At 39.9% G+C, this 27,235-nt stretch overlaps 2 protein-coding genes across 3 annotated transcripts in view; one reads left to right on the top strand and one right to left on the bottom strand.

The window, feature by feature from the left end:
- RFX7 (regulatory factor X7) overlaps positions 1-6,404 on the bottom strand; it is a 141,171-nt gene extending 134,767 nt beyond the window's left edge. The window contains 2 exon segments of the mRNA XM_070377950.1: positions 5,683-5,848; positions 5,994-6,404. Coding sequence (XP_070234051.1) covers positions 5,683-5,843 — 161 coding nt within the window. The 5' untranslated portion in view covers positions 5,844-5,848; positions 5,994-6,404.
- Positions 6,405-6,699: 295 nt separating this feature from the next.
- The window catches only part of TEX9 (testis expressed 9), a 232,959-nt gene continuing 212,423 nt past the window's right edge, over positions 6,700-27,235 (top strand). The window contains exon 1 of one of the 2 annotated variants that reach the window (XM_070377959.1): positions 6,700-6,833. The gene's annotated coding sequence lies outside the window, so the exon portion shown is untranslated. The remainder of the gene's footprint in view (positions 6,834-27,235) is intronic. The other variant, XM_070377960.1, reaches the window with a different exon arrangement.

The following is a 27,235-nucleotide window of genomic DNA, read 5'->3' on the forward strand; positions in this document are numbered from 1 at the left end:
ATGAGAAAGCAACTAAAAAGACCAAATGCAGAGAGACTGATGGAAAAGGAGGCACTGGACATAGTGGTCTAGTTTGGTCAGAGTATCTTATTGTCTTGTACTTTATAGTACTTATAAAGAACGCTCAGTCACAACTATGAATTAAAATGTCCACCCTTGATGAATAAAGCTGTGAAGCTCAACTCAACATACACAGCTTATTTACATAACCAAATTTACAATATAACACTCACCACTGCCTTAAAATATTACTACAGGAAAAAAAGTTCCTATGAGGTGCTTATAAGTATTGAGCACCTCTTTATAAATAAAACAGTCACACAAACAACCTACTAGTACAATCTCTTAACCAACAACTAGTAAACTCCCCAACAACAGGGAGTACTACATAGTCTTACATATTTCTGCATAATCAACAACAGCTCTTAGAATACATTAAATGTAATATATACTCAATAAATATTTGCAGACTGAATCTCATGTAAGAGAAGTCTTGCACAGGTAACAAGTGAATTACACCTTCAGGTAGTCCTCATGGGCTAGCACCCAAGGAAACACCAGCAAGACCTAGTAATTCGTCCAATGAAAATGTTCTGCTGACTGCTGATTAGTTAAATGTTAGTCTTTCTCTGTACTTATGGTATACTTTCTATCGCTGTCAATATTAATTTTGAAACAGAGTCATAGAAATTTAAGCTAAAGGAACTTGCAAGGTCATCTAGTATAAATTTTGCATTTTATCCGCAAGGAAACTAAGGGGTCTACTTTCCCCATGCTTTAGCACTTGTCACCTCATTCCCTGGCCTTGAACTGAATAAAAGAGAGGTTTTAGTACACATTATTGCTTAGGTTAACATTACAAGGTTAATATGACAAGTGAATGGGCATTCCTCAAATGCCAGTCTCCAGCACACTACTTTATACACAGCAGGTACTCAGGTGAGCACTTAACACACTGTTCTTGTTCAAATTTAAGTGAACGACAATGCTCATTTTAATTATTTTCATTTGTATAATTTTAGTGTGTAACATTTTTCTAATATAAAAGGTGATTTAACCTAAGTTCTTCTTCAAAACATCTTTAACAACAACAAGCCATACTTCTGTCTTTCCTACCACTGTGAAGTTCATTTCCCTCAATAATACCAAAAACTAATAGTGAGACAGAAACCAAATCAGTTCTGTACATTACATCATTCAAGACACCTCTCACTGGGGAGAGCAAATTGGTCAATTATTTATACACACATATATCCATTACCTAAGTTAAATAAGGCCGTAACGTTGAGGGGCTTGAAACTGCTTAACTTGCTTTCTGAACACAGGGGAAGACAATTACATCAGTTTTAGATTATAGAGGAGAGCAAGGAACTGCCTTCTTTCTGGAACCAGAAACAGTGCTAGGATGCACCATCACAGCTGGCCTCAATATAGACAAGCCAAAAGAACTCTAAATTTTTGGTGTAGGTATGGAAGACAGACAACTCAGGGCAGGTAGCATGTCAAACAACTACTCAAAATATTTAAGAGCCAGATGATTTACTACTGGTCAGTCTCTAATTTTAAAGCAAAATGAAAATCCTAGGCTTATGGTTAAAGTAAACTCTAAAGTCATGAGCTTTATAGTAAATGTTTTCCACTGCAGTTGAAGAAACAATAACTATTTCTTAGAGCTAAAAATTGCCTAAACCAGAACCAAGGACAAAACTAACTACCGAGTTCTTTCACAGGGACAAAAAAGAGGACAAATATGGCACTAAGAAGAAAACTTATGGATCGCCACACTTTGCTGAAAAACTTAGGGACTGCCATACTTTGCTTACTGCAACTAAGAAATAAGTTGCTCAATTTGGGTTTAAATTCTAAATCTAAAATATACCAAATTCAGACCTCTGTATGATTCACACGATTAAATCAAGACAAGGAACTATAGCCACAGTACCACTTCTAGGATCTGATAATGAAATCAGAGGAATCCTACAGCTTCCTTGTCACTCAATTTATCTCCTTCCATAAAGTGAGTAGAATAACACATCATATAGGATTGCTTTTGGTTTATAGGTCTTACTTGCAAACAGAGGTATATAAATAAAAATAATAATGGATAATCGGTAATACTTTTAAGAATTCCTGAATTTGTTGGGTAAATACAGTATTAGAACATTTTCTACAATGGAACATCAGACTTTCTTTTGAATTTATAGGTAAAGGTTTGTCATCTATGATACCATCTAATTTCAAATATGTTAATCACTCCCAACCATGCAGGTATGATTATTCTTAAACATAACTAATCACAAACAGGCAGGAGAGATTTCAAATGCAATTTTTCCACAGTAATTTTATTCTATCAGGGTTTCAAGAAAAACTACTTTCTAAAGGGAAAGAAAATCACAGGTTTTTTGGTCTAAAATACAAATTAAAAAAAAAAAAACAAAAAACTATGAAGACACTGGTAGATAAGAGGAAGGAAAAACTTACTTCGGTACTCTTTTTAGGTAACCAAAGAGGAGTGCAATGTAAGTTAGAGTGTACAGTGAGGTTAGATTGTGGCTTTGTTTTAGGTTGCCAGTATGAGTCTTTATTTAGGGAAGAAAAAAAATGCATGCTACTAGCTTTCCTTTTTTAATGAGAAGTTTATAACAGAATTATTTTCTATTATTTACAAATTATAAAAATGATTGTATAGCCTATTCAGTATTAAAACATACCTCTGAAAATAACTCTCAAGTGATCTGTGTAAGGGAAGTGACTTGGATCTCTGTCTATGGAGTGGGAATGAGATCAAGAAAGGTGCATGCTCATTACCTTGGACTTAAGCTGAAGGTACCCATAAATATATTATACAAATATTACAACACTAACAAGTTAGTAACTTTATTTTGTAGAACTATCTTGAAAAACACGTATTTCCAAATCTTAAGAAATATGGCTCCTGATGTTAAATCATTAACATCATGATTTCAACTCTGAATACTCAATATTTTTTCCAAACACTCATTTAATGCTTGAAATAACCATGGACATACTGTTATCTAACAGTATTTTACTTTAATGAACAGAATAGATTAATTATGAACAGATAATAAATAATTCTAGCTAAAGGCCTACATTACATACTATGTATCTGTAAAATATGAGGACAAGTTCAGACTTGTTTGTGACATGAAGTCCAATAATTTAGAAACTATGATCAACCTAAATGCAAAGCTCATTTGATAATTATTAAGTACCACACTTCTGTATAATGTAATTTTAAAGTCTCATTAGTGATGATACCAAAGGTTGATATAGGACATAGTCCAAAACTGATCATCTTTCAGAACATTATCAAGTGATAAAATAATTGGTAAAAAGATACTGTTGCTTCAAAAAATGTGAAATGAGATATCTAAATAACTGCAATCTTATCTATTAAGTCATTTTAATTTTATACATACACACATACACATACTATTTCTTAGGAGGAGATGGGAGTGAAAGAGCTTTCACTTTGTAATGTCTTTATTTTATATAGTCACTTAATGAATAACATACATCCAGTGTTGTGGAGGAGGGGCTATGAGGCTATACATAAATACAGCCACTAACACTGTTTATGATCCACGAATGTTTAAAGTTTTAAATATAAATAAATAATTTTGCAAATAGGATTTCTAAAGCTGAAAATTAAATGCTAGTGTGCCAGTACAATTTTAAAATGAAGTTATAAAAGTGTACATTTGGGGATTAAGGTGTTTGTTGTCATTTTGTTTTTTCAGAGTAAGTACCAAAAACTGAAGTACATTGTACTTTAGAAGTTTTCCTCACATTAAAATCAGCGGTTAAGTTGTAATAGATGTGTAAATATAAATTATCAATTAAAGAATAATTAAATCACATGATTTACCAAAAGAGCACTCCACTACATTATTAAACACTTCAGCCTGCAGCCTATACAACTTACTCATACTTTAAAAATATAAGGTGAATGCTCCTTTCCCCTATTGTTCTCACAATAAATCAAAACATAATTATTAATTCAACTTTCAAAATTTGCCTTTCTTAAAATATTTTAGTCCTTTAACTTGGATGTCCCTTACCTGAATGTAAAAACCAAAGTGCTCAATTCAGACTTCAGAGATACTGGTAACATTAAGTTAGGGGGAAGAAACCTGGTTTCTGAAAACCTTGATGATAATCAGGATATTGAGTATCTCTTCCTTTAAATTATAGCTCTAAAAAGGGGGTGAGGGCATCCATTGAAGAATAAACCCTTCTCTCTCTCTCTCACACACACACATAATCCTATTTATCTGACCTATTCAAATTGCGACAACATGACTATTGTCAATCCTAAAAAATTCTCTTTTAAAAATATTTAAACTTCATTTAAAAATGAAAACTGAAAGCAAGATACTCATCTGCCAAATACTGTGCAGTATCAAACTATTAAAGCCTGCACTGACCTACTTCATATTAGCATCATGACAATATGGATGTGTGCCAAGAAATTAATGAAAATTACTATATAACAAACTTTAATTGTGCATTTAAAAATTGTCAGTTTTTAAATGTGTAAATGTACAATGCCAGTTGTCTTATGATACACTTATTTTTTAATTGCAATATAAAAAGTAAGGAGATTTGGTATTTCAGTAATCATATTCAATGATGAACATGTAAGATTTCACAAAATCAGAGCTTTTTAAAATACATTTAATTCTATTTTTAATCATCTATTAAAAGCAGTCTTAGACCAAACTCCAAATAATGCTTTCCATTTTAAAAATAGCACTACACTTTTTATAAGTGTATGTTATGAAGTTAATGAAGAATCCTACAAAAATAATGCAAGTTCATGTTTAAAGAATATTTCCAATGGCTCTAACAGAGGATAGACTTAACTCAGTGTATTTAATTATTAAAAGACTGCCACCAGTCTTTCAGAGTTTAATGTTGAAATATTGTAAATTCTTATACAAGAAAGTACAAGAATAGCAAAGGATATTTCATCCAAGGTTTCTAAAAAAAGACACGAAATGGCAACACATTTATTTTAAATTAAAGCATCCTTTAAAATTAGAAAATCACTTTACAGTGTAAACTACCACCTTAAAATGTCCCATACTACAGAAACCCTTTCTTCACAATCAATGCAAAAAGATTAAGGTCCCTGGAAGAGAAATTTAATCTCAGAATAAAGAAGGCAAAAACATCCAGAAACAGCAGCTAAGCCAACTGAAAGAAAGAGACACATTAGGTTTTGTGCTGCATATTAATAGTCTTATGCACAATGTCTGTTTGGTGAAAATTCACAATACACTGCTTCCTCCCAGTATGACTGCAAAAAGGAGTAAACACATTTCACATTTCTCAGTCCCAAATTCATGCTATCATCGTGCAACATGACTTAATTTCGACCCATATTCCTCTTACACATAAGTGAAAAACACAAATGACTTGTTTATCTGCACTTGTAATTGAGGAGGGGGTAAAAGCATTTTCTGGCTCCGGAGCCCAGGGGCTGATGCAAAGTCCCCACACCTCCAGAGGTCCTATAAATACGCACCCGACTTCGGAGACCCACATTGAATGAATGTATCAGCCTCCTCCTCCGCTCCCCAGCCCGCCGCCCCCCACCCTCTTTGCAGCAGAAATGTGCCTGGGCTTTTCTACCCCAGCGATGGAGGATCCTCTTACCAGATGGAGTTCTTGATCCTGTGTTGCAGCGCGCTGGCCTCTGTCCCTGGCAGCCCGGGCACAAGGGCTGGCAGAGCCACCCCCGAGTTGGGGGCGCTGGGGGGAAGCTGCTGATGGGCATCAGGCTGCTGTGGTGGCGGCTGTTGTTGTTCCTCTGCCATCGCTGCTGGAGGGGTGGGAGGGAGGGAGGGAAGATGGGGGCGCGGGGAAGGGTGAGGGAAGAGACGGGGAGGGGTGGACGAAGGGGGAGAGGAACGGGGAGGGGAAGAGGAGGAGGAGGAGGAAGGAAGCTGGATAAGCTAGGCCTTTACCCCAGGGCTCGAGTGAGTCGCTTTCGCCTGCCGCCTGGGGGACATCACCGGGGAGACCGAGCGGCTCCTTACGGCCGGGGCGCTTCACCGCGGGAGAGGCATGGCGGCTCCCCTCAGCCCCCCGCCGCCGCCGCCGCCTCCTCCCGTCAGCGGCCAGGGCTTGGGGGGGGGGATGAGGAGGGGGCGTCTGAAGATGAGGTGGGGTGGGGGCGAGGCTCCCCCAAATCCAAGGAGAACGGTTGCTCAGGGACCCGACGGCCCGGCCTTTCCTTTCTTGCCCGCGGGGCTTTCTACTCCGGGGGCCCCGCGCTGCGGCTGCAGCCCCAGGCTCGGCTCCACGCCACTCCCCACGCCGCCGCCGTCGCCGCCGCTCGCTCCCGGCCCCGCCGCCGCCGCTGCCGCTGCCCTGCCAGCCCCGGAGGCAGCCCAATGCGCGCAGCCGCACTGCGGCCCGGCGCAGACGGCAAAACACCTACCGCTCGGCCGCGGGGGGGGGGCGTGGACCAGCGTGTGCGGGGTACGGGCGCGGGCAGGAGGGGGGCTGGGAGGTGGGGGCGCCCGGGCGCGGAGGGCGAGCGCTGGCCCCGGAACGCGCGCCTCCGGGGCTGAGGAGGCAACTGGCCGAGCTGGTGGAGAGCAGGAAAAACGTGGGGGAGGTGCTGGCGAGAGAAAGAGAACTTGCGTGAGGAGGAGAAACCAAATTTAATATTTGGCGTGGAAATGGGATTTTTTTTTTTGCATCCTCCAAGCAAGTAAAGTGAAATCAGTCAACATTACCCCCTCTCCCCTCGACAAGTGAGGATTACTTTCTCCTTGGTGAAAAGAACAGAATTGAATCAGGTAAGAGGATAAGCTGACTTTTCAGAAGCCCCCAAAGAAGAACACCCGTTGGAATTAACCACCCTTTAGGTAATTCAGTCTTAAACGGAAATCGCGAGGCAGGAGCTGGGTTGAGTGCTCCTCGGTCGGGCATTCAAAGCCCTCCAAATCTGGCCCCACTTTAGCTATCCAATCATCGCTGCCTCCATCCCCCTGCAAGAACTCTCGGCTCCAATCAGTGAAGTCTCCATGCCATTCTCAACGCGCAGCAGACTCATTCTTCCTTCGTGCCTTTGCTCCTGCTGTTCCTCTCACCTCCCTCCACACCCCACCCCCTTTGCAGGAACGCCCTCCTTCCTCCTCTATACCGCTCTCCAGCCAACCCAGTCTCCAAGGCGCAGCTCAAGTCGCGGCTTGTCAGGGTCCCTGGCTGCCAAGGCCCCTGCCTGCCTCGGAAAGAAACGCATGTAGTTCTCACAACATGGTGGCTCAGGCTCCATTCACAAGCGCCTTCCTTTTGGATCCAGTTGAACCCCTGAACGTCCTCTCTGCCCCCTCCCCCGCTACTCATCCTTAAGAGCTAGCTTTGCCCACTGAGAGTAAGATTCCCTGCCAGAAACAGGCAGGTCCCCTTTAAGAGCAGAAGAATTGGCTTTTCTAGGTGGGGCTGATCAGGGAGGCCTAAACTGCCTGGTGTAGAAGACTACAGCCAAGGTCTCTGGCACCAGATGGAACAGCTGCTCAGCTCATACTGACCTTTCTCTGGGCCTGTGGGTGTTATGAGCTCTTCAGCTTTAACTTTTCTGACAGTTTCTATCGTGTTTCTACCTGTCAGATTCTCTGGCCACTTTCCTGCCCTGCTTGGACTTTGGGCAGCGAGTCTCTGCCACCTTTTAGACTCCTGGGTGTGGGGAATCTGATTGGCTTGGGTTTCTTGGCCTTTGGAGTTCTCAGTTCCCTGCCTTGGCCTGGAACCGTTTTGCTTTTTGCACCACCGTGCCCCCAGGCCTAACTCACAGAATCCACTCCCAGATTCGCTGAATTCTTACACGTGGTGGGAGCACAGGGACTAGGAAAGAGGAAGGACACCTGTGTGCAAAATAGCTCTTTCATGAGGATTTTAGGCCTGTGGGATTCCTTTGCACTCTGAAGCCCATGGCACTGATTCTAGCACACAACGAGCCCCCCTTTCCATAAGCTAAGGTCACTGTTAGCTTAGCCACTTTTATAAAATTAAGGTCCTATGTAAAGGCAGGCTTTTTTTTTTCCTGTACCAAATTGAAAGACGAGGTGTGCACTAGACAGAAGCTTTGAGGAATAAAAATAGCTAATGCTAATAATGAATGCACACTTTCACTGTGCAAGACCTAGCACTTTCTATACATTACCATCTGCAAACTGTATAACGTAGGTACTATTCTCTCAATTTTACAGATGAACCAGAAGCTTAGTGAGGTTAACTGTCCTAAAGTGACCCAAAGAGTAAATGAGGGAGCCAGGATTTGAATCCTGAAGTCTCATGCCGAAAAAGAGGTTATATCGAAAGACCTTGGATGCCTATATAAGCTCTATATCCATGCAGAAGATGGAGGAAGTAAAAAGACTTTGGGCAAAGTCGCCAAGTCCCCCAGGTTCTAACTTTTTACCTTGCCAAGAGAGAGTGATGATGGCTCCACGTTGCCACACCCTGGGAGGGGGAGACCCTAGGGAGTGAGAGATTCGTCCAAGAAGGGAAATTATCTGAGTCTGCCAAAGTCCTTAAGAAAAGGAAGCTGAGAACCAGGACGCTTTTTAAAATTTCGCTGCCGGGTGTCACACAGGCTGACTTCCCGAGTGCAACTTTTGAGGGTTTTATAGGTTCCATAAAAGAGCATGTCAGCCCACCAGCCACTAGAGGGCACAGCAGAGCTGCAATCCTGGGCTGCCCTCTAGCGGCGGTGCGGACGAAAGGGCGTCGTTGAACCTATGGGGCCTTCAAAGACCCACAGGCGGTTCAAAGAGCCATCTCCAACTCTTAGGTTCAGCAAGCAATGAGAAGAACGGATTGGCAAATAGTATCAGATTGAAGAGATCTTACTGCTAGAATGGACATCCTTGCTGGAAGGCTGTAAATGGTCACCCTCCACTACTTACTTAAAATCTGGGAGTAGAGTGTGCAGTCTTGTTACCGTTTTCGGACAGGGCAGTCAATATAGTTAATTATACTAGTAGAAACCTTAAAGAAATCTGATGAAGTTACTCAGAATCGTGGGTGAGGACTCAACCCAAACCCAGACACCTTGAGTGAAGGCAGCAGTGTGGCCATGGTGTTTCTGAAATTTTGCCCCCCTCTTGTTAGGAAACTGTACTAAGGCCCCTCAGGGACCCAGAATCAATGTGGTTCATTTCCTCAGACCTTCTGTTTGACTCACTGAGAAGTAATGGAAAACATTATAGTAATCATGAACTTTCAATAGAGCATGCTAGATTCTGAGCTTCTGTTTCTGAACATTGTAAGTCTGTTCTCCCTGTGAAAGTGTACTCCTGTGGAAAATGTTGAGAAACCCTGATGTAGTGGGAAAGAAAGACTCCAGTCTGGGAGTCAGAAAACCTAAAAATTCAAACCCCCTATTTCCATCTTGGTAAAAATGAAAATCATGACCTACCTCACAGGTTGTGAGAAACATGTTAAGGTGATACCTAAACCAGGGTACTGCTATGCACAGAGAAAGATAACCTATAAGGTGGACTGTGAGCACCTCAAAGCCTCATGTTCTATTTATCCTAGTAGTCCTGGGACACAATTCCTTACTCCTGGGTGTTAAGTAAATATTTGTTGAATTCAGTAGTTACCTAACCTTAATTTTCTTAGCCCAGTACGTCATGCCATCTTGCTTTCTTCTGTCTAAATTTTGTGTCATTTATGAAACTAAATTTCTTATATGATAACTGTACATACATTTATTATACCCAATACGTAAGAACATCAGATACTGAAAATATAAATAGATAGGTAAGACCTGGTCCCAACTTAAAATAGTTTGCATTCTGGGGAGCAGAGAGACCTATTACTACATATTAGTTACACAAAATGATGAGTATAGTGGAGGAAGGGATTGGTCCTACTCAGGGCAAAAAGAGCTTTTGGAGAAGACCTCTTGGCTAGCATTTGAATGGGGTCTCATCGGGTGAATGATGATGATGAATGACGTTCAACAGGCAGAGCAATAAGGGAAGATGTTTTCAGACCAAGGAGCAGAGCAAACACTGGTGTGAAGCCATGAAAAGACACATGGGATGAGCGCATAATGCAATGTTAGCTTTGTGCTCAGATCCTTAATAGAGTGTGTAGGGGAGGAAAAGGAGGGGATGGAGACACAGCCCATTTTACAAAATGTTATTCTGTGTTATTAGTTACAATTGTTCTGACAAAAGATGAGACCCAAATAGGCTTCATCATTGGTGAATACTGAATAAGTGCTTAAAGTGTACATTTAATTTCCGCAAATTCCGGTGATTTACAGTTGTGGAAAAGATAAGATTCTACTCTCTTTTCCTTCTCTCCTTGAAAACGAAGTCTTCCCTCCTCATCTTTTCCTTTACCATTACTCTTCTCTGCCTTATTTAGTTGCAAACTTTTCCCTCTAGAGCTGAAAGTAGAATATGTAATCATCTACATGTTATTTAGGGGAACAGGAATGGAAAGCTTTCTACCTCCAAAAAAAATCTTTCACCATATCAGAAAGTGGTGTAACCACTTTCTTTGGGCTAAGCTGTTGTCTTTCAAAATGCATGGAGTCCTAGGGGAGCTGATCTATTAAGTTCCAATGCTGTAATGTAATTGAGTTTTCAGTCTTTTACTAGCTTTAGAGCAAGGGAGGTGCGGGCAATGGGGAGACAGACAACAAAGAGGAAGCAAGATTACAAAAGAGAGAGGTTGGAAAGTTCAAAGCCAAGTGCATATTGGCAAATTTGGTTAAACTTTCCCCATACTGTGCTTACTAATGTTAGTGTGATGTGAAAATGTGAGTTCTCCTGTCAGAGCACAAATATTCCATTATGTCATTAAAACAATGGTTTGTTAAGGCAAAGTAGCCTAACTATTCATGGCCTTACCTGGTGGCTCAGATGATAAAGAATCTGCCTGCAACTCTGGAGACTGGGTTTGATCCCTGGGTTGGGAAGTTCTCCTGGAGAAGGGAAGGGCAACCCATTCCAATATTCTTGCCTGGAAAATCTCATAGAGGATCTTGGTGGGTACAGTCCATGGGTGGCTATTTAAATACTAGGCAAGGCAACAGGGTGTTAACAACCTAGTTATGTTACCCTATCTATACAAGTCATTCTGTCAGGTCCCTTTACTTATCTCTAAGGATTATTGAGATAAAGTTCTCCTAATGTACTTGGCTCTTCAGGTGAAAGGTATTATGAAAATGCATACCAGGTACTGCTTTGATTTCATTTAGAAATTCTCCATTGTTGTTACCATAGACGTGTTTATGTTGTGACCTGAATTCTCTTGATGTGAAAGAAGGTTCAAGTTAATATCATCTGTCTGAATTTTAAAAGAAATGTTTACTTTTACTTGGGACCAGAAAGGTCCCAAGTAGAAATGTGATATCTTGGAAATTCAGGCCAGCAGCAGCTGTGAACAGAAGCCAGTAAAGTAAAAGCATATTTACCTAACCCTAAAAGTGACGGTGAAAAGACACTGGAGCCAGTCCTTCAACAAGGAGGTCAGCCCTGGTGCAGTTTGAACTGGTGGAGCCTAGTCAGTAATCCACAGACTCATCGTTCTGTGGTTCAAGACACACTTATGTCCTCCTCATATACTAATTATTACACTGAGAAAGATTTTAAAATAATCGGTAAATACAGTATTATTCTAATCTTCAGGAAGTTCATAATCTAATTGGAACACATATCAGCCCACACATATTTTTAAACACCAAGTGAAAATACAGGGGACAAACAAAAAAACAAGTGTGTGACAGGATAATTTATTGAGATGTTAATTTGGTTTATGTTCTTATATTTTCCCTCCCCTCTATTCCAAACAGGCTTCTAGGGAGTTTGTGTTTCTAGGCAGAAAGAAGTTGACAGGAATTCTCTCTTAGACAACTCCAGGAGGCACTGCTTGCATTGTCATTGAAGCCACCTGGACACAGCTCCTTAGAATGCAACATCGATGGTATCCCTGAAGTTGTGCCCAGCGATTTGCCCTCCAGGTTTCTTGCTCCCAAAATGATTTTGCCAGGGGATTCAAGAGATAGGGGCATCTGGGGAGAGAGGGAAAGGAGGAAAGAGAGAGAGGGAAGGAGGGGTTGTGCGTAGGTGGAATTGTTGCAAAAGAAAACATTTCCCAGACTGGAAAAGAGTCAAAGTCAGGGTTTCAGTAGTGAGGATACCAGCCTTGACTCCTTGAAGGAGCCCAAGAGCTAGCCAAACATCAGATAGATGCACGGTGACCCCAATAAGACTGGATCCCCCTGCCACTGCTACTCAGTCCATGAGCAGAGCTGTTGTCTGGCTTGTGGGGACCATACATCCCTAAACAGTGAAGATGTCAAAGTCCATCTTCCCCCATTTTCTGGCTCAACATAGATCTTCCAGACTCTGGTGAATTCCTAGGGAGGAAGGGAGGGAAGCCTGGTAATAACTGGGATTGGATTTCCTTCTACTTAAGCAGAATTAAGGCTGGAATCACTTAAGTCTGAGGTGAATTTGATTTGATTTAAACAAAATAAAAAGCATAACATTTCTTGCACAATCAAATTTGTTCTTACAGATTTATACCTAACTAGCAGTGAATACAACATACAAAACAGTGTTGAGAGAGTAAGGTTAAGAATCACAGTGAATGGCACAACTAACATCTGCTGAGGGAATTAAGAGAAAGAAAAGAGCAAATGGAGCTAAAGCAAAAGGAGGTGACTTTATGGAGGGCTTCTGACAGAGCTAGAGTGTAAGGAAAGGAAAGGAGTTTTTGAAAGTGGGGGACAGAGTGGCAGCAAGTCATACGGAAAAGCAATGTGAGCATAGCAGGGAAAGGAGAATCACTATGAAGAGATAAACAGGAGACTGGCCTAACTGGAGTGAATGTGTGTGTGTGTCCAACTTTGCGACACCATGGACTGCAGCCCGCCAGGCTCCTCTGTCCATGGAATTCTCCAGGCAAGAACACTGGAGTGGGTTGCCATTTCCTCCTCCAGAGTATCTTCCTTACCCAGGGATCAAACCTGCATCTCCTACGTTGACAGGTGGGTTCTTTACCACTGAGCCATCAGGGAAGCCTCAGTCAGAGTGAAGAGCTGATGATAAAGGTTGTGCTGAGTATCAAATTTCCAAATGTCTTCTTCCACCCTCACTGAATAAGGCAGGGTTGTATCAGAGAACAACCAGTAGATATATTATAAATTTCTTATAATATTGATTATCATCATATACTTATCATAATATTTATTGTAATTATTTTATTATCGTAATATTTATTGTAATTATTTTATTAGGTAATATAAAGGAATTGACTGTCATGATTGTGGGAGCTAACAGGTTCAGACTCTGTAAGGCAAGCAGCAGGCTAACAGGCCAGAAACTTTTGGGCAGGAACAGGCACTACAGTTTCACAGGTGGGATTTCTTCTTCCTTAGAAAAAATCTTAGTTTTGCTCTTAAGGCCTTTCCCTTGATTAGATGGAGCCCACCTAGAATATCAAGGATAACCTCCTTTCAGCTCAGTTCAGTCACTCAGTTGTGTCCAACTTTTTGTGACCCCCATGAACCGCAGCACACCTGTGCTGTCCATCACCAACTCCCGGAGTCCAACCAAACCCATGGCCATTGAGTCGGTGATGCCATCCAACCATCTCATCCTCTGTCGTCTCCTTCTCCTCTTGCCCTCAATCTTTCCCAGCATAAGGGTCTTTTCCAATGAGTCAGCTCTTCACATCAGGTGGCCAAAGTATTGGCGTTTCAGCTTCAACATCAGTCCTTCCAATGAACACCCAGGCCTGATCTCCTTTAGGATGGACTGGTTGGATCTCCTTGCAGTCCAAGGGACTCTAAAGAGTCTTCTCCAACACCACAGTTCAAAAGCATCCATTCTTTGGCACTCATCTTTCTTTATAGTTCAACACTCACATCCATACATGACCACTGGAAAAACCATAGCCTTGCCTAGACGGACCTTTGTTGACAAAGTAATGTCTCTGCTTTTAAATAGGCTGTCTAGGTTGGTCATAACTTTCCTTCCAAAGTAAAGTAAGCTCCTTTACTTAAAGTCAAATGATTGTAGAGGTTAACCACATGTAACAGAATTCCTTCACAGCAACACCGAGGTTACCTTTTTAATTGAATAACTGGAACATTCGCATAGTCAAGTTGACACTTAAAACTAACAGTCACATTCACTACACTCTTTATGTCATCCCTCATGTATCTGAGAAGACAGAAGTCTTTGAACCTCAGGAAAGATCATTTCCTATGAAGTAGGCCAACCTGTGTTCCTTCCTTGGGTATATTTATTTTCTATGCTTTTTTTGTATATAAATATATGTATTACCAGGAACTTTCTATTTTTCTTTATCCTCTTCCCCTTCCATTATCTGTTGTTGTGCCAAGAAAGAATTATGGTTTGATATTAGTATTTTTTAAATCTTTTTGTTTTTCCTATTTATAGTGCCTCTAATGTTATCTGTTAGCATCATTCTCCTGAATTGACCAAGGCCTCAGATTTCTGCCTTCTATAACCCTCTAAGGGGCTCAGTCAATGTAAGCCTCCATCCTTGTGACTTGTAACCCTGGGTCCCTGGCTGGAACAGGGCTAAGCATCCAACATAAGGGCAACCAGTCCCCTGATTGGACAGTGACCTGTGAACTGGCTAAATGTAAGATCTTTGCCCAAGCAAGAGGTTAGTAATTAATTAACAAATTGATTCCTTTCTTGGAGATTATAGGGCTTCCCTGGTGGCTCAGACGGTAAAGCGTCTGTCTACAATGAGGGAGACCCGGGTTTGATCCCTGGGTTGGGAAGATCCTCTGGAGAAGGAAATGGCACCCCACTCCAGCACTCCTGCCTGGAAAATCCCATGGATGGAGGAGCGTGGTAGGGTACAGTTCATGGGGTCGCAAAGAGTCAGACACGACTGAGCAACTTCACTTTTTTTTTTTTTTGGAGAATATAAGTATGATTGATTAAGGGAGAAAGTTAGGTAGTTGGTGGTTAACAAAAAAAGTACACAAAAAGACAAGAGAGGCAGACCTCAGATATCATTAGACAATAGCAGCCAGTAGAGATAATAAGTAAGAAGCAACTGTGAGTAGATAAGTCAAAAAGGCTTTCTGAAGATAAGATAATTGCTTAGTCATGGTAAGAGCAACAGGCCCAGGGGTGGATAGAAACCGAGGAGATTTTTATTTTTGGCCATACTGCACAGCATGTGGGATCTTAGTTCCCTGACCAGAGATCAAACCTCACACCCTGAATTGGAAATGTGGAGTCTTAACCACTGGACCACTAGGAAAGTCAAGAAACTAAGGAGATTTTTTGATGGAGCTCCAGAGTAAGGGCACAAATGAGAAAGAGCAGGTTATTGGCCAGGCCCTGGGGAAATTCAGAATAACTGCCCAGAAACCCAGGAGCAGACTTATAAGTGACCTCATAGTAATTTGAATCAGAGAAGGCAATGGCAACCCACTCCAGTACTCTTGCCTGGAAAATCCCATGGGCGGACGAGCCTGGTAGGCTGCAGTCCATGGGGTTGCTAAGAGTCGGACACAACTTCACTTTCACTTTCACTTTTTCACTTTCATGCATTGGAGAAGGAAATGGCAACCCACTCCAGTGTTCTTGCCTGGAGAATCCCAGGGACGGGGGAGCCTAGTGGGCTGCTGTCTCTGGGGTCGCACAGAGTCAGACACGACTGAAGCGACTTAGCAGCCGCAGCAGCAGTAACTTGAAGAGAGCTAGGGAACTATAAGTTTATTCAGGTTCCAGTGAAGTTCCAGCAAATGATTTATTTCCTCAGATCCCCAAGAGAAGGTTTCCATCGCTGCTTTATTTTGGTGTGAATCTCTCTTTTCCAAAAGAGTCTTACACATGCAGTTGTAGTCCTGACCATCTCAAGGGCGCAATCTTGTGGCAAGAATTACATCCTCTTGGAAGTCTTAGCTTATCCATTCTTCATCTGACCTGCACCCAGGTTGAGTTAACTGTCCCTTTTTGTTATTCTTTAGGACCTTCCACAGCCTTATATCACAGATACTACCTCGTTATGTGGTAATTGGAGATTTACTTGTCAATTTTTTGTACCTACCCTTCCCACCTCTGGCTCCCAGTACTGACTCCCAGTATATATGGTCAAGATGTGTGTTTTTATTCTCTGTATCTCCTACATATAGAATAGACCCTATCATAAAGTAGCCAACTAATAAACGTTTGTTGAATTATTGAATTAGGGAGAGCTCCTTTTGTTTAGGCCAAGGGGGAAAAAAAGGCAGAATGTCAGAAAAAGCAGAATAGGCTAATAAAAAAACTCAAAAGCTTATCCATAATAAGAGTGCAGGTACTAAGAATTTAGTTCAGTTCAGTTCAGTCGCTCAGTCATGTCCCACTCTTTGCAACCCCATGAATCGCAGCACGCCAGGCCTCCCTGTCCATCACCAACTCCCGGAGTTCACCTAAACCCACGTCCATTGAGTCGGTGATGCCATCCAGCCACCTCATCCTCTGTCATCCCCTTCTCCTCCTGCCCACAATCCCTCCCAGCATCGGAGTCTTTTCCAGTGAGTCAACTCTTCGTATGACGTGGCCAAGGTATTGGAGATTCAGCTTTAGCATCAGTCCTTCCAATAAACACTCAGAACTGATCTCCTTTAGGATGGACTGGTTGGATCTCCTTGCAGTCCAAGGGACTCTCAAGAGTCTTCTCCAACACCACACTTCAAAAGCATCAATTCTTCAGCGCTCAGCTTTCTTCACAGTCCAACTCTCACATCCATACGTGACCACTGGAAAAACGGACGTTTGTTGGCAAAATCACATCTCTGTTTTTGAATATGCTATCTAGGTTGGTCGTGACTTTCCTTCCAAGGAGTAAGCGTCTTTTAATTTCATGGCTGCAATCACCATTTGCAGTGATTTTCGAGCCCCAAAATATAAAGTCTGACACTGTTTCCACTGTTTCCCCATCTATTTCCCATGAACTGATAGGACCAGATGCCATGATCTTTGTTTTCTGAATGTTGAGCTTTAAGCCAACTTTTTCACTCTCCACTTTCACTTTCATCAAGAGGCTTTTTAGTTCCTTTTCACTTTCTACCATAAGGGTGGTGTCATCTAATCTGAGGTTATTGATATTTCTCCCAGCAATCTGATTCCAGCTTGTGCTTCTTCCAGCCCAGCGTTTCTCATGATGTACTCTGCATATAAATTAAATAAGCAGGGTGACACTATACAGCCTTGACGTACTCCTTTTCCTATTTGGAACCAGTCTGTTGTTCCATGTTCAGTTCTAACTATTGCTCCCTGACCTGCATATAGGTTTCTCAAGAGGCAGATCAGGTGGTCTTCATACTTAAAATTCATGTCTCCATGTCTCTACACAAAAATTTCCCAAGCAGCCAAATTTTGTCTGTTCAGCTAGACATCTGGTGCTATGATTCTCCAGTTTTAAAGGTACCTTGGCCAGCCCTGTTCCTTTTAAGGGAAAGAGTCGGCTACATTCTCCCTTTAGCCTCTAGTTTCTTATCTGAATTCAGATCCATGCGCTTGGGTGGGCCAGGCTCAAGGCTGATTCTCAGGGTGATCCCTTGGGCTTCCAAGGTGAGAAGCCAGGGCTCAGATCCCAGGCCTACCCCTTGCCACTTTTGTACTCCCAGACAAGTCCCTCACAACCCTCTGAGCCTCAGCTTTGAGGTGGTAGAAATGGGGGAAATAAGGACTCCTTTATTAAGGACTATAACTATAAGGACTATATAAGGACTTCTCATAGTTATGCTGAAGGTTTTCTGAAAAATAATTGTGAAAATACCTAGCACAATGTTTTATACTTAGTAAGAGCTACATAAATGTGAATTTCTGTGTATTTTATTCCTGAGGAGGTGAAGAAAGGAAGGGAAGCCATAAGATGATGGTAGAGGACAAGGGCCCTAACGATAGCAGGAGTCCTGAAAATCAAAAGGGCTAGCAGCCTAGGGACCTTGTGCCACCACTTGAAAATCTGATAAAGCACAGGTCTTAGTCATCCAAAGCCACAGTGCACCTGTGACAGTTGCCACAGGAGATTCCTTGATCAGAACATGGAAGTACATTCAGTCCCTGCCAGGTTGAAATTGGGGCACAACTGATGGTGAGATAGATACCATTGATGGCAAGGAAAAAAGTTTTTGTCTACTCCAAGCAGAGAAAATTTAGAGATTCACCTAGTGCTGTCTCAGAGAGCTCTGAGAGTGTACAGAGGTTGACAGTAACCCCTGCAAATGAACCCAAGGCTGGAAATGGAGAAAGAGAGGAAGGTATTAGTAGTCAACTGAGAAATCTCAAGAGTATTAATAGGAATTTCAAACACGTCTGCTCCTTCTGAGGTCCTGAAAGAAAGCCCAATGAGACCAGCTAGTCTACTGAAGGACTTAAGAGCCCAGATAATGTGTGTGAATGAGTGGGGGAGGGTGTATCAGGGTTTATGCTTTCCAGTGGTTCTAGGAAGAGACCCTTAAATCAGGACTAAAAACTGTTAGAGTTAGCTTATGGTGTACTCTGAAATCTACTACTTGGCAGGCAGGGATCAAGAAATGGCAGGATAAGGGTAGAATTCCACAGGAGAATGAGCTTGTTAGTCAAATGTCACAGATGTCAGATTGCTGCCTAATGTGTCATTTGTTATCAGGTAGAAAACGTGGCTAAGTGATTACAGCTTTGCAGTAACCATTGTCTCCTACCCCCATGAAGGAACACTTTTTAGTTGAATGGACCACCTAATCTATTTTTAAAGGCACGAGACTCGAGACTAAGTACCCCTTTTCATTATAGTTGGTGAACATCCTTTTCTCATTTTGAATCCCCTCAGATGCTGTTGGAGTACGGCTTCCTTGCTCTTTCTGTGTCACAAATACTCTTTCTGAGTATATTTTTAAAGGTTTTGAAATTTTAAAAATGGTAATATCATGTCACCACCCACAAAGCAATTATATTTAATGGTGTTTTAGAAGAGTTGGTTTTAAAATCCTGTACATGAACATTAAATGAAGACATTAGACTGAAGGAAATTTACCTCTACCAAATCTTATGAAATGACAGAAATGACTAAGAGAGAGGGGAGAGGGGAAGTGGGGAGTGGAATAACTGGTAACAGGTTCTAGGACAAAAAATTATCATCAATATATGAGAAAATTTTAGGAGATGGTATCAGGCCTTGGCAGGCTTCCTGATGGCTCAGCAGGTAAAGAATCAGCCTACAATGCAGGAGACCTGGGTTCGATCCCTGGGTCAGGAAGATGCCCTGGAGGAGGAAATGGCAACCCACTCTAGTATTCTTGCCTGGGAAATTCCATAAATGGAGGGGCCTGGTGGAGTACAGTCCATGGGATCACTAAAGAGTTGGGCACGACTTAGCAACTAACCAGCAGTAACATCAGGCCTTAGGGAAATAAACTAGAGCACCTGAACCTCAAACATCCTAAGCTTAAAACTACTACAGGAATAGAAGCAATTTCAGTGATGCTTCTGTTTCAAAGAGATTCAATGAGTAGAGGGTGCTGGGGTAATGATTAGGGCAGTGAATGGAGATACTGCATTTGTAGTAGCTGGACTGCTGATCTTCCCTTTTCCTGTTTAGAACTGTCCACAGATTAAAGCAGTGAGCCCATAAGTCCTGGGAGCTAAAGATAGAACAATAGCAATGGACTTCAGGAGGGGTGGGAAGACCCCTCACTCTGAAATCCAGCAGAATGTCCTTCTCTTCTCCTATAATCACCAGAGTCAACTCACATTAAGTGAAAGTAGAGCTCTAACAGGAATTTTCATTTACAAAGTACAAGAATAATCAATGCAAGATATAATAATAATACAAGTTTGTACATGTATCAAACTCTCTAAATACTGAAAAAATACCTGTGAAAGATAAATGAAAAGATATGTAGACATTTGTTTTATAAATTTCATCTTATAACTTTCAGAAAAATATAAGTAAAATACATATAAGTATTATAACAATTATCTTCAAAGAGATTAGGATGTTATTAAATTAGTGGAAGCAAATAGTGATCTTAGAGATTAAGAACAAGATTTTCAAAATAAGAAAACTCAACAGATGTGTATCACCAATAGAAATTTCTTTAAAGGATAACTGGCTATTGGATGAAGTTTAATAAAATAAGTAATGAATCCAAGAAAGATGAAGATATTAAAGGAACAGCGAAGAGGAAAGAAACTAGTTAACTTGCCTAATTATGGTATATGTTTAAAATTAATAACATAAAATTAAAACCTATACTATATGCTGGCAGACTTTTTCTATAAAAGGCCAGAGAGTAAATTTTCTCAGCTTTGTGGTCCATACAGGCTCTGACTCAACCGCTCAGCTCTGCTCTATAGTGTGAAAACAGCCATAGATAATATGTGATTGAATGAGCCTGTTTTGTTCCAATAAAACTTTATTTACAAAACAGGAAGCAGGACAGATTTGGCCTGTAGGACACTTCTGTTTTGGATGAAGACAACATAAAGATGGCAGAGACAAGGCATGATGAAGAGATAAGAGGGAAGTTCTGAAAGTGTGTAAAACACACACAACCAGATGGCAGGAAAAATGTCAAATCACCAGTAATCAAAATATATGACAAATGGATATAATTTCCTAAGCAAAGACAGAAAATTTCAAATTTTGTAAACTAATAACATGTCTAATCATAAGATATTTAGAATACATCTAAAAAGAAGTTTGAAAAGAAAAAAACATACAAAGATAAATAAGCCTAATAACTAAAAATAGATAACACGTGTGGTAACATTTTAATGTCAGACTAAGAAAAAGGAATTTAATGTAAAGAGGATTTGACAAGATAAAGAACATTTATGTTGACAAAAGATACAATTCCATAAGAAGGCCAATTAATAATGAATCTTTACACACCTAACAATATAACACCAAAAGTCATGTTTATAATATATGAAGTAAAAACTGATAGAAATACAGATAGGAATGAAAAATACACAGCTATTTTGGAAGACTTCAACTCAAAAACTGACAGATGAAGTAGGAAAAAAGTAAGCAAGAGTAGTGAAGATTTGAATAACACAATAAAGGAACTTGACTGAATAGGTGTAAAGGACTTTGTACACTATAATGGTGAATGCATAATCTCATCAAACACACATGCAACATTAACTACCTTCTAAAACACAAGGAAAATGTTAATAAATTCCCAGATAAGAAATCATTCAGTTCACATTCTTTGATCACACTGCAATAAAATTTGAAATTAGTAAACAAAAGAATACAGTCTTTATAACTTGGAAATAAAAACCCACATCTTTAACTTAGAATAACTGTAGTGAAAATAAATGTAAAATGAAGTTATTGATTAGTTAAAAATAATGATACCAAAATTTATTCAACATTATTATACAACCAGTTTTGTGCTGAGTGATCTACTTGGATTGTCTCATTTTATTATTGCAATAATCCTGAGAAGTTGATTCCGTTATCATCTCTTTTCACAGATGAGGAACTGAAACACAGAACTCTGTTAAATAACCTGCCCAAGGGCACATAGATGACAGATTTGGGGTTTGAACTGAGCGACTTCACTTTCACTTTTCCCTTCATGCATTGGAGAAGGAAATGGCAACTCACTCCAGCGTTCTTGCCTGGAGAATCCCAGGGATGGGGGAGCCTGGTGGGTTGCTGTCTATGGGGTCGCACAGAGTCAGACATGACTTAGCAGCAGCAGCAGCAGCAGCAGTATAGTCTGGAGCCAGTGTATTTAACCACTACAACAAGAAGAACGATGAGATCAATACAATTCAAAATCTATACATACTCAGAGAAAATATATAGCCTTGGGTGCATACGTTAGAAAATAAGAAAAGAGTGAATAGAAGCAAATCATACATATAGCTCAAGAAGCTAAAGGGATAAAAATTTAAACATACCAGGAAAGTATTACTAAAAAAAACAAAACAGAAATGAATGAAATGAGTAAATTTTAATAAAACTGAAAAGAATAAAAAATATAAAAAGTCTAGTATGTCTAATCAAGGTTTAAAAAAAAAAGAATTATCAACATTTGAAATGAGAAGGGACATTATAAATATAGAGTAGATTCTTAAAAAGTCTGAGATAAATTCTAAATTTAAGATAATAAATCAGAAAAATCTAGACTAAAAAAGTTTCTGGAAAACAGAAATCACCAAAATTGACCCATGGAGGAATGTTCACCTTAAAACAACAAGCAACAATACAAACACTGAGAGCACTGAAAAGGTATTCAAAGCTCTTTCATAAAAGGACACCAAACAAAGAAGGTTCTATAAGTAAGGAATATGCTATACTGATTATAGCAATCTAACGCCTTGAAAAAAGTAAAAAGTTTTCTAACCCATTTACATTGGAGCTGACATGGTCTGAAATTTAAAACTGACAAAAAAAGCATACACTCACTTATGAACACATATTTAGGTATCTTAAGTATTAGTAGAATGAATCCAGAATTGTATTTTTTAAATGTCATAACTAATAGCAAGAAGAGATAAGAAAGCCTTCTTCAGCAATCAATGCAAAGAAATAGAGAAAAACAACAGAATGGGAAAGACTAGAGATCTCTTCAAGAAAATTAGAGATACCAAGGGAACATTTCATGCAAAGATGGGCTGGATAAAGTACAGAAATGGTATGGACCAAGCAGAAGATATTAAGAAGAGGTGGCAAGAATACACAGAAGAACTGTATAAAAAAGATCTTCGTGACCCAGATAATCATGATGGTGTGATCACTCACCTAGAGCCAGACATCCTGAAATGTGAAGTCAAGTGGGCCTTAGAAAGCATCAGTACGAACAAAGTTAGTGGAGGGGATGGAATTCCAGTTGAGCTATTTCAAATCCTGAAAGATGATGCTGTGAAAGTGCTGTACTCAATATGCCAGCAAATTTGGAAAACTCAGCAGTGGCCACAGGATTGGAAAAGGTCAGTTTTTATTCCAATCCCAAAGAAAGGCAATGCCAAAGAATGCTCAAACGACCGCACAATTGCTCTCATCTCACATGCTAGTAAAGTAATGCTCAAAATTCTCCAAGCCAGGCTTCAGCAATACATGAACCATGAACTTCCTGATGTTCAAGCTGGTTTTAGAAAAGGCAGAGGAACCAGAGATCAAATTGCCAACATCCGCTGGATCATGGAAAAAGCAAGAGTTCCAGAAAAACATCTATTTCTGCTTTATTCACTATGCCAAAGCCTTTGACTGTGTGGATGACAATAAACTGTGGAAAATTCTGAAAGAGATGGGAATACCAAACCACCTGACCTGCCTCTTGAGAAATTTGTATGCAGGTCAGGAAGCAACAGAACTGGACATGGAACAACAGACTGGTTCCAAATAGGAAAAGGAGTATGTCAAGGCTGTGTAGTGTCACCCTGCTTATTTAACTTATATGCAGAGTACATCATGAGAAACGCTGGACTGGAAGAAACACAAGCTGGAATCAAGATTGCCGGGAGAAATATCAGTAACCTCAGATATGCAGATGACACCACCCTTATGGCAGAAAGTGAAAAGGAACTAAGAAGCCTCTTGATGAAAGTGAAAGAGGAGAGTGAAAAAGTTGGCTTAAAGCTCAACATTCAGAAAACGAAGATCATGGCATCCGGTCCCATCACTTCATGGGAAGTAGATGGGGAAACAGTGGAAACAGTGTCAGACTTTATTTTTCTGGGCTCCAAAATCACTGCAGATGGTGATTGTAGCCATGAAATTAAAAGATGCTTACTCCTTGGAAGGAAAGTTATGACCAACCTAGATAGCATATTCAAAAACAGAGACATTACTTTGCCAACAAAGGTTCGTCTAGTCAAGGCTATGGTTTTTCCAGTGGTCATGTATGGATGTGAGAGTTGGACTGTGAAGAAGGCTGAGTGCTGAAGAATTGATGCTCTTGAAGTGTGGTGTTGGAGAAGACTCTTGAGAGTCCCTTGGACTGCAAGGAGATCCAACCAGTCCATTCTGAAGGAGATCGGCCCTGGGATTTCTTTGGAAGGACTGGTGCTAAAGCTGAAACTCCAGTACTTTGGCCACCTCATGGGAAGAGTTGACTCATTGGAAAAGACTCTGGTGCTGGGAGGGATTGGGGGCAGGAGGAGAAGGGGACGACAGAGGATGAGATGGCTGGATGGCATCACTGACTCAATGCTCATGAGTCTGAGTGAAGTCCGGGAGTTGGTGATGGACAGGGAGGCCTGGTGTGCTGCGATTCATGGGGTCACAAAGAGTCGAACAGGACTGAGCGACTGAACTGAACTGAACTGAACTAAAGAAGGATTTATCTAAGGTATTCAAGACTGCTTCGAAATTCAGAATATATTAATGCAAATCATTACATTCAAAATAAAGTGATATAATTATCTTAAGAAATGCAAAAAGCATTTGATACAATTTGACATCTATTTTTGATTAGAAAGAAAATGACCTTTGCAAACCAGAAGTAGAACGAAACTTCTTTGTTTTAATGAAAGATATCTGCATACACAATTTTTGAGTATGTGTTAGTCGCTCAGTCGTGTCCGACTCTTTGGAGCCCCATGGACTATCGCCTGCCAGGCTTCTCTGTCCATGGAATTCTCCAGGCAAAAATACTGGAGGGGGTTGACATTCCCTTCTTCAGGGGATCTTCCCAATGCAGGGATCAAACATGGGTCTCCTGCATTGCAGGCAGGTTCTTTTACCATCTGAGCTACAAGCATCATACCTAATAAAATATTACAAGATTTCCCACTAAAGTTTTTTCAGTATTGTTCTGAGAGTCCTGGCTAATGCTATGGAATAAGAAAAAGAAAGAAATGGCAAACAAGGAGGAAAAATTTTCAAAATATGTATTATTACATTTAATAAGGAACACTCCAAAATTGATAAGAAAAAATGTAAACAACCTAATAAAGACATGTGCCAAGGATCTAAATAACCACTTCAGTAAGAAGAAATTTAAATAATGACTAAAAATAATTTAAAATAACAAAGAATTGCATTTTTCCCCCTTAGAACTGGCAACTTTTTAAGAGATTGATAATATCTAGTGTTTATTAAAGATGTGTGGAAACAGGTATTTTCATATATAGTTGGTCAGAATGTAATTTGTAAGGCTTTCTTAGAAAGCAATTTAGCAGAATTTACCAAAATTTTTACTCTACAATTTTCTTTTCTCAACAGTTTTGTTGCTGCTGTTTTAGCCAAACAAAATTAATTGTTCATAATGCACAAAAAATATTTGTTTGTGTGCACCAAGAAATTTTAAGAAAGTTTGTTGCAGCATTGTTTCAAATAATGAAAAATTAGAAATAATTTGTATATCCGCTAGTAGGGAAATTACTCAATTATGTTACATTGATACAATAGAATGCTATCCAGCTATTAAAATGAAACTGATATGTATTCAACAGAAAGGGCTGAGAGATGAATTTTTAGGATAAAAATAAAATTATTATAAAGCATGAATTTTTAAATATTACACATATATGTGCATGTAAATGCATAAAAATAATTTGGAAGTAGGATTGTTTTGGGAGGACAGCAAGAACGAGGGACAGGAAAGAGGTAAGGCTAATGGCTTAGTCTCTCTATTTCAGTGTTGTTTGAATCTTTCAGTGAAAATATATTCCTGTAAATTTTTCTGTTTTATTAAAGTTTTTTTTTTGAGTTTTAACATTCAGAGACTAAAGTGCAAAACCAAAAGTATATATAGCCCAGTGAATGTTAACACGTGTATTACTTATGTAGCCACTGCCTAGATCAAGATGTAGAATATTTCTTCTCCCCAGGACACTCCATTGTGCTCCTCTATTGTACCTGCCACCACAGATTATTTTATCTGTCCCAGAAGTTCATAGAAGTAGAATCATACAGCTTACTTCAATTTTGTGTCTGGCTTTCTTTTGTTACAGATCATGTCTACTATACTAATCCATGTTATCAGTTCTTTTTTATTGTTTGTAGTATCCCACTGTTTGAATATACCACAATTTAGTTATCCATCCTCCCTTGACAGACATTAGAGTTATTTCCAGCTATTAGGAAGAAAACTGCTGTGGCCAACCTTGTACAGATCTTCTGCAGTATTTGTGCATTTCTCTCATATACCTAGCACTGAAACTCCTGGGTCATAGAGGGGGTTTTAGTAGAGTGATTCAGGGTGGTTGTTACAATTTACATTTTTGTTAGTGTATATGAAAGTTCCAGTTCTAGTTGATCCATATTCTGGCTACTACTTCATACTGTCAATTCTTTTCATTTTAGCCATTTCAATAAGTGTGTACTGATATTACATTGTGTTTTTTTAATTTGCATTTCCATGATAATTAATCATATGGAATATATTTTCATGTACTTATGTCCATGCTGATAGTCTCTTTTGTGAAATGGCTGCTCAAGTTTTTTCTCATTTTCTTTGAGCTGTTTTTCTCCATTGAGTTGTTTTATCTTTTTCTTTTTAATTTGTTGACATTCTTTAGATATTGCAGATATATTTTTTGGATATATATGCTATATCTATGATATGTTTATATATACATGCATATATATATGCATATGTATCACAAATATCTTCTCTTAGTCCATGTCTTGGTGATTCACGCTCTTGATGGTGTACTTTGATAAATAGAATTTCAGAATTTGTAAGTCTTTTATTGTTCATGGTTTTTTTGCTCTTATTTAAGAAATCACTACCTATATCAAGGTCATGGTATTATTCTGTGTTGTCTTCTGGAACAAGGATCAGCAGAATATGGCTCATGTGGCCTGCCACCTGTTTTTGTAAATAAATTTTTACTGGAACACAGCCATTCCAATTTATTTATGTATTCTCTATGGCTACTTTATGCTACAACAGCAGAGTTGAGTAGTTCCAACAGAGACCATGTGGCCCACAAAGTTGAAAATATTGATTATCTTGTCTTTTATAGGAAAAATTTACTAACCCTTCTTCTAGAAAATTATTTACTTTCATATTAGGCTTATAATCCAATCAGAATTAAGTTTTGTAAATGGTGTAAAATAAGGTTAAAGTCTGTTGCATATGAATTATCCAATTGCTTCAGCATCGGTTTTTTTAAATAAAATCTCATTACCACAAAATTGCAGTAGCACCTTTGTCGTATATCAGGCTACTGTGTAGGCATAGCCATTTCCAGACTCTTTCTTCTGTTTCACTGTCTGTTTATCAATCACTGCACCAGTATCA

Source organism: Bos mutus, chromosome 10 (assembly GCF_027580195.1).
Source record: "Bos mutus isolate GX-2022 chromosome 10, NWIPB_WYAK_1.1, whole genome shotgun sequence".
Taxonomy (NCBI): Eukaryota; Metazoa; Chordata; class Mammalia; order Artiodactyla; family Bovidae; genus Bos; species Bos mutus.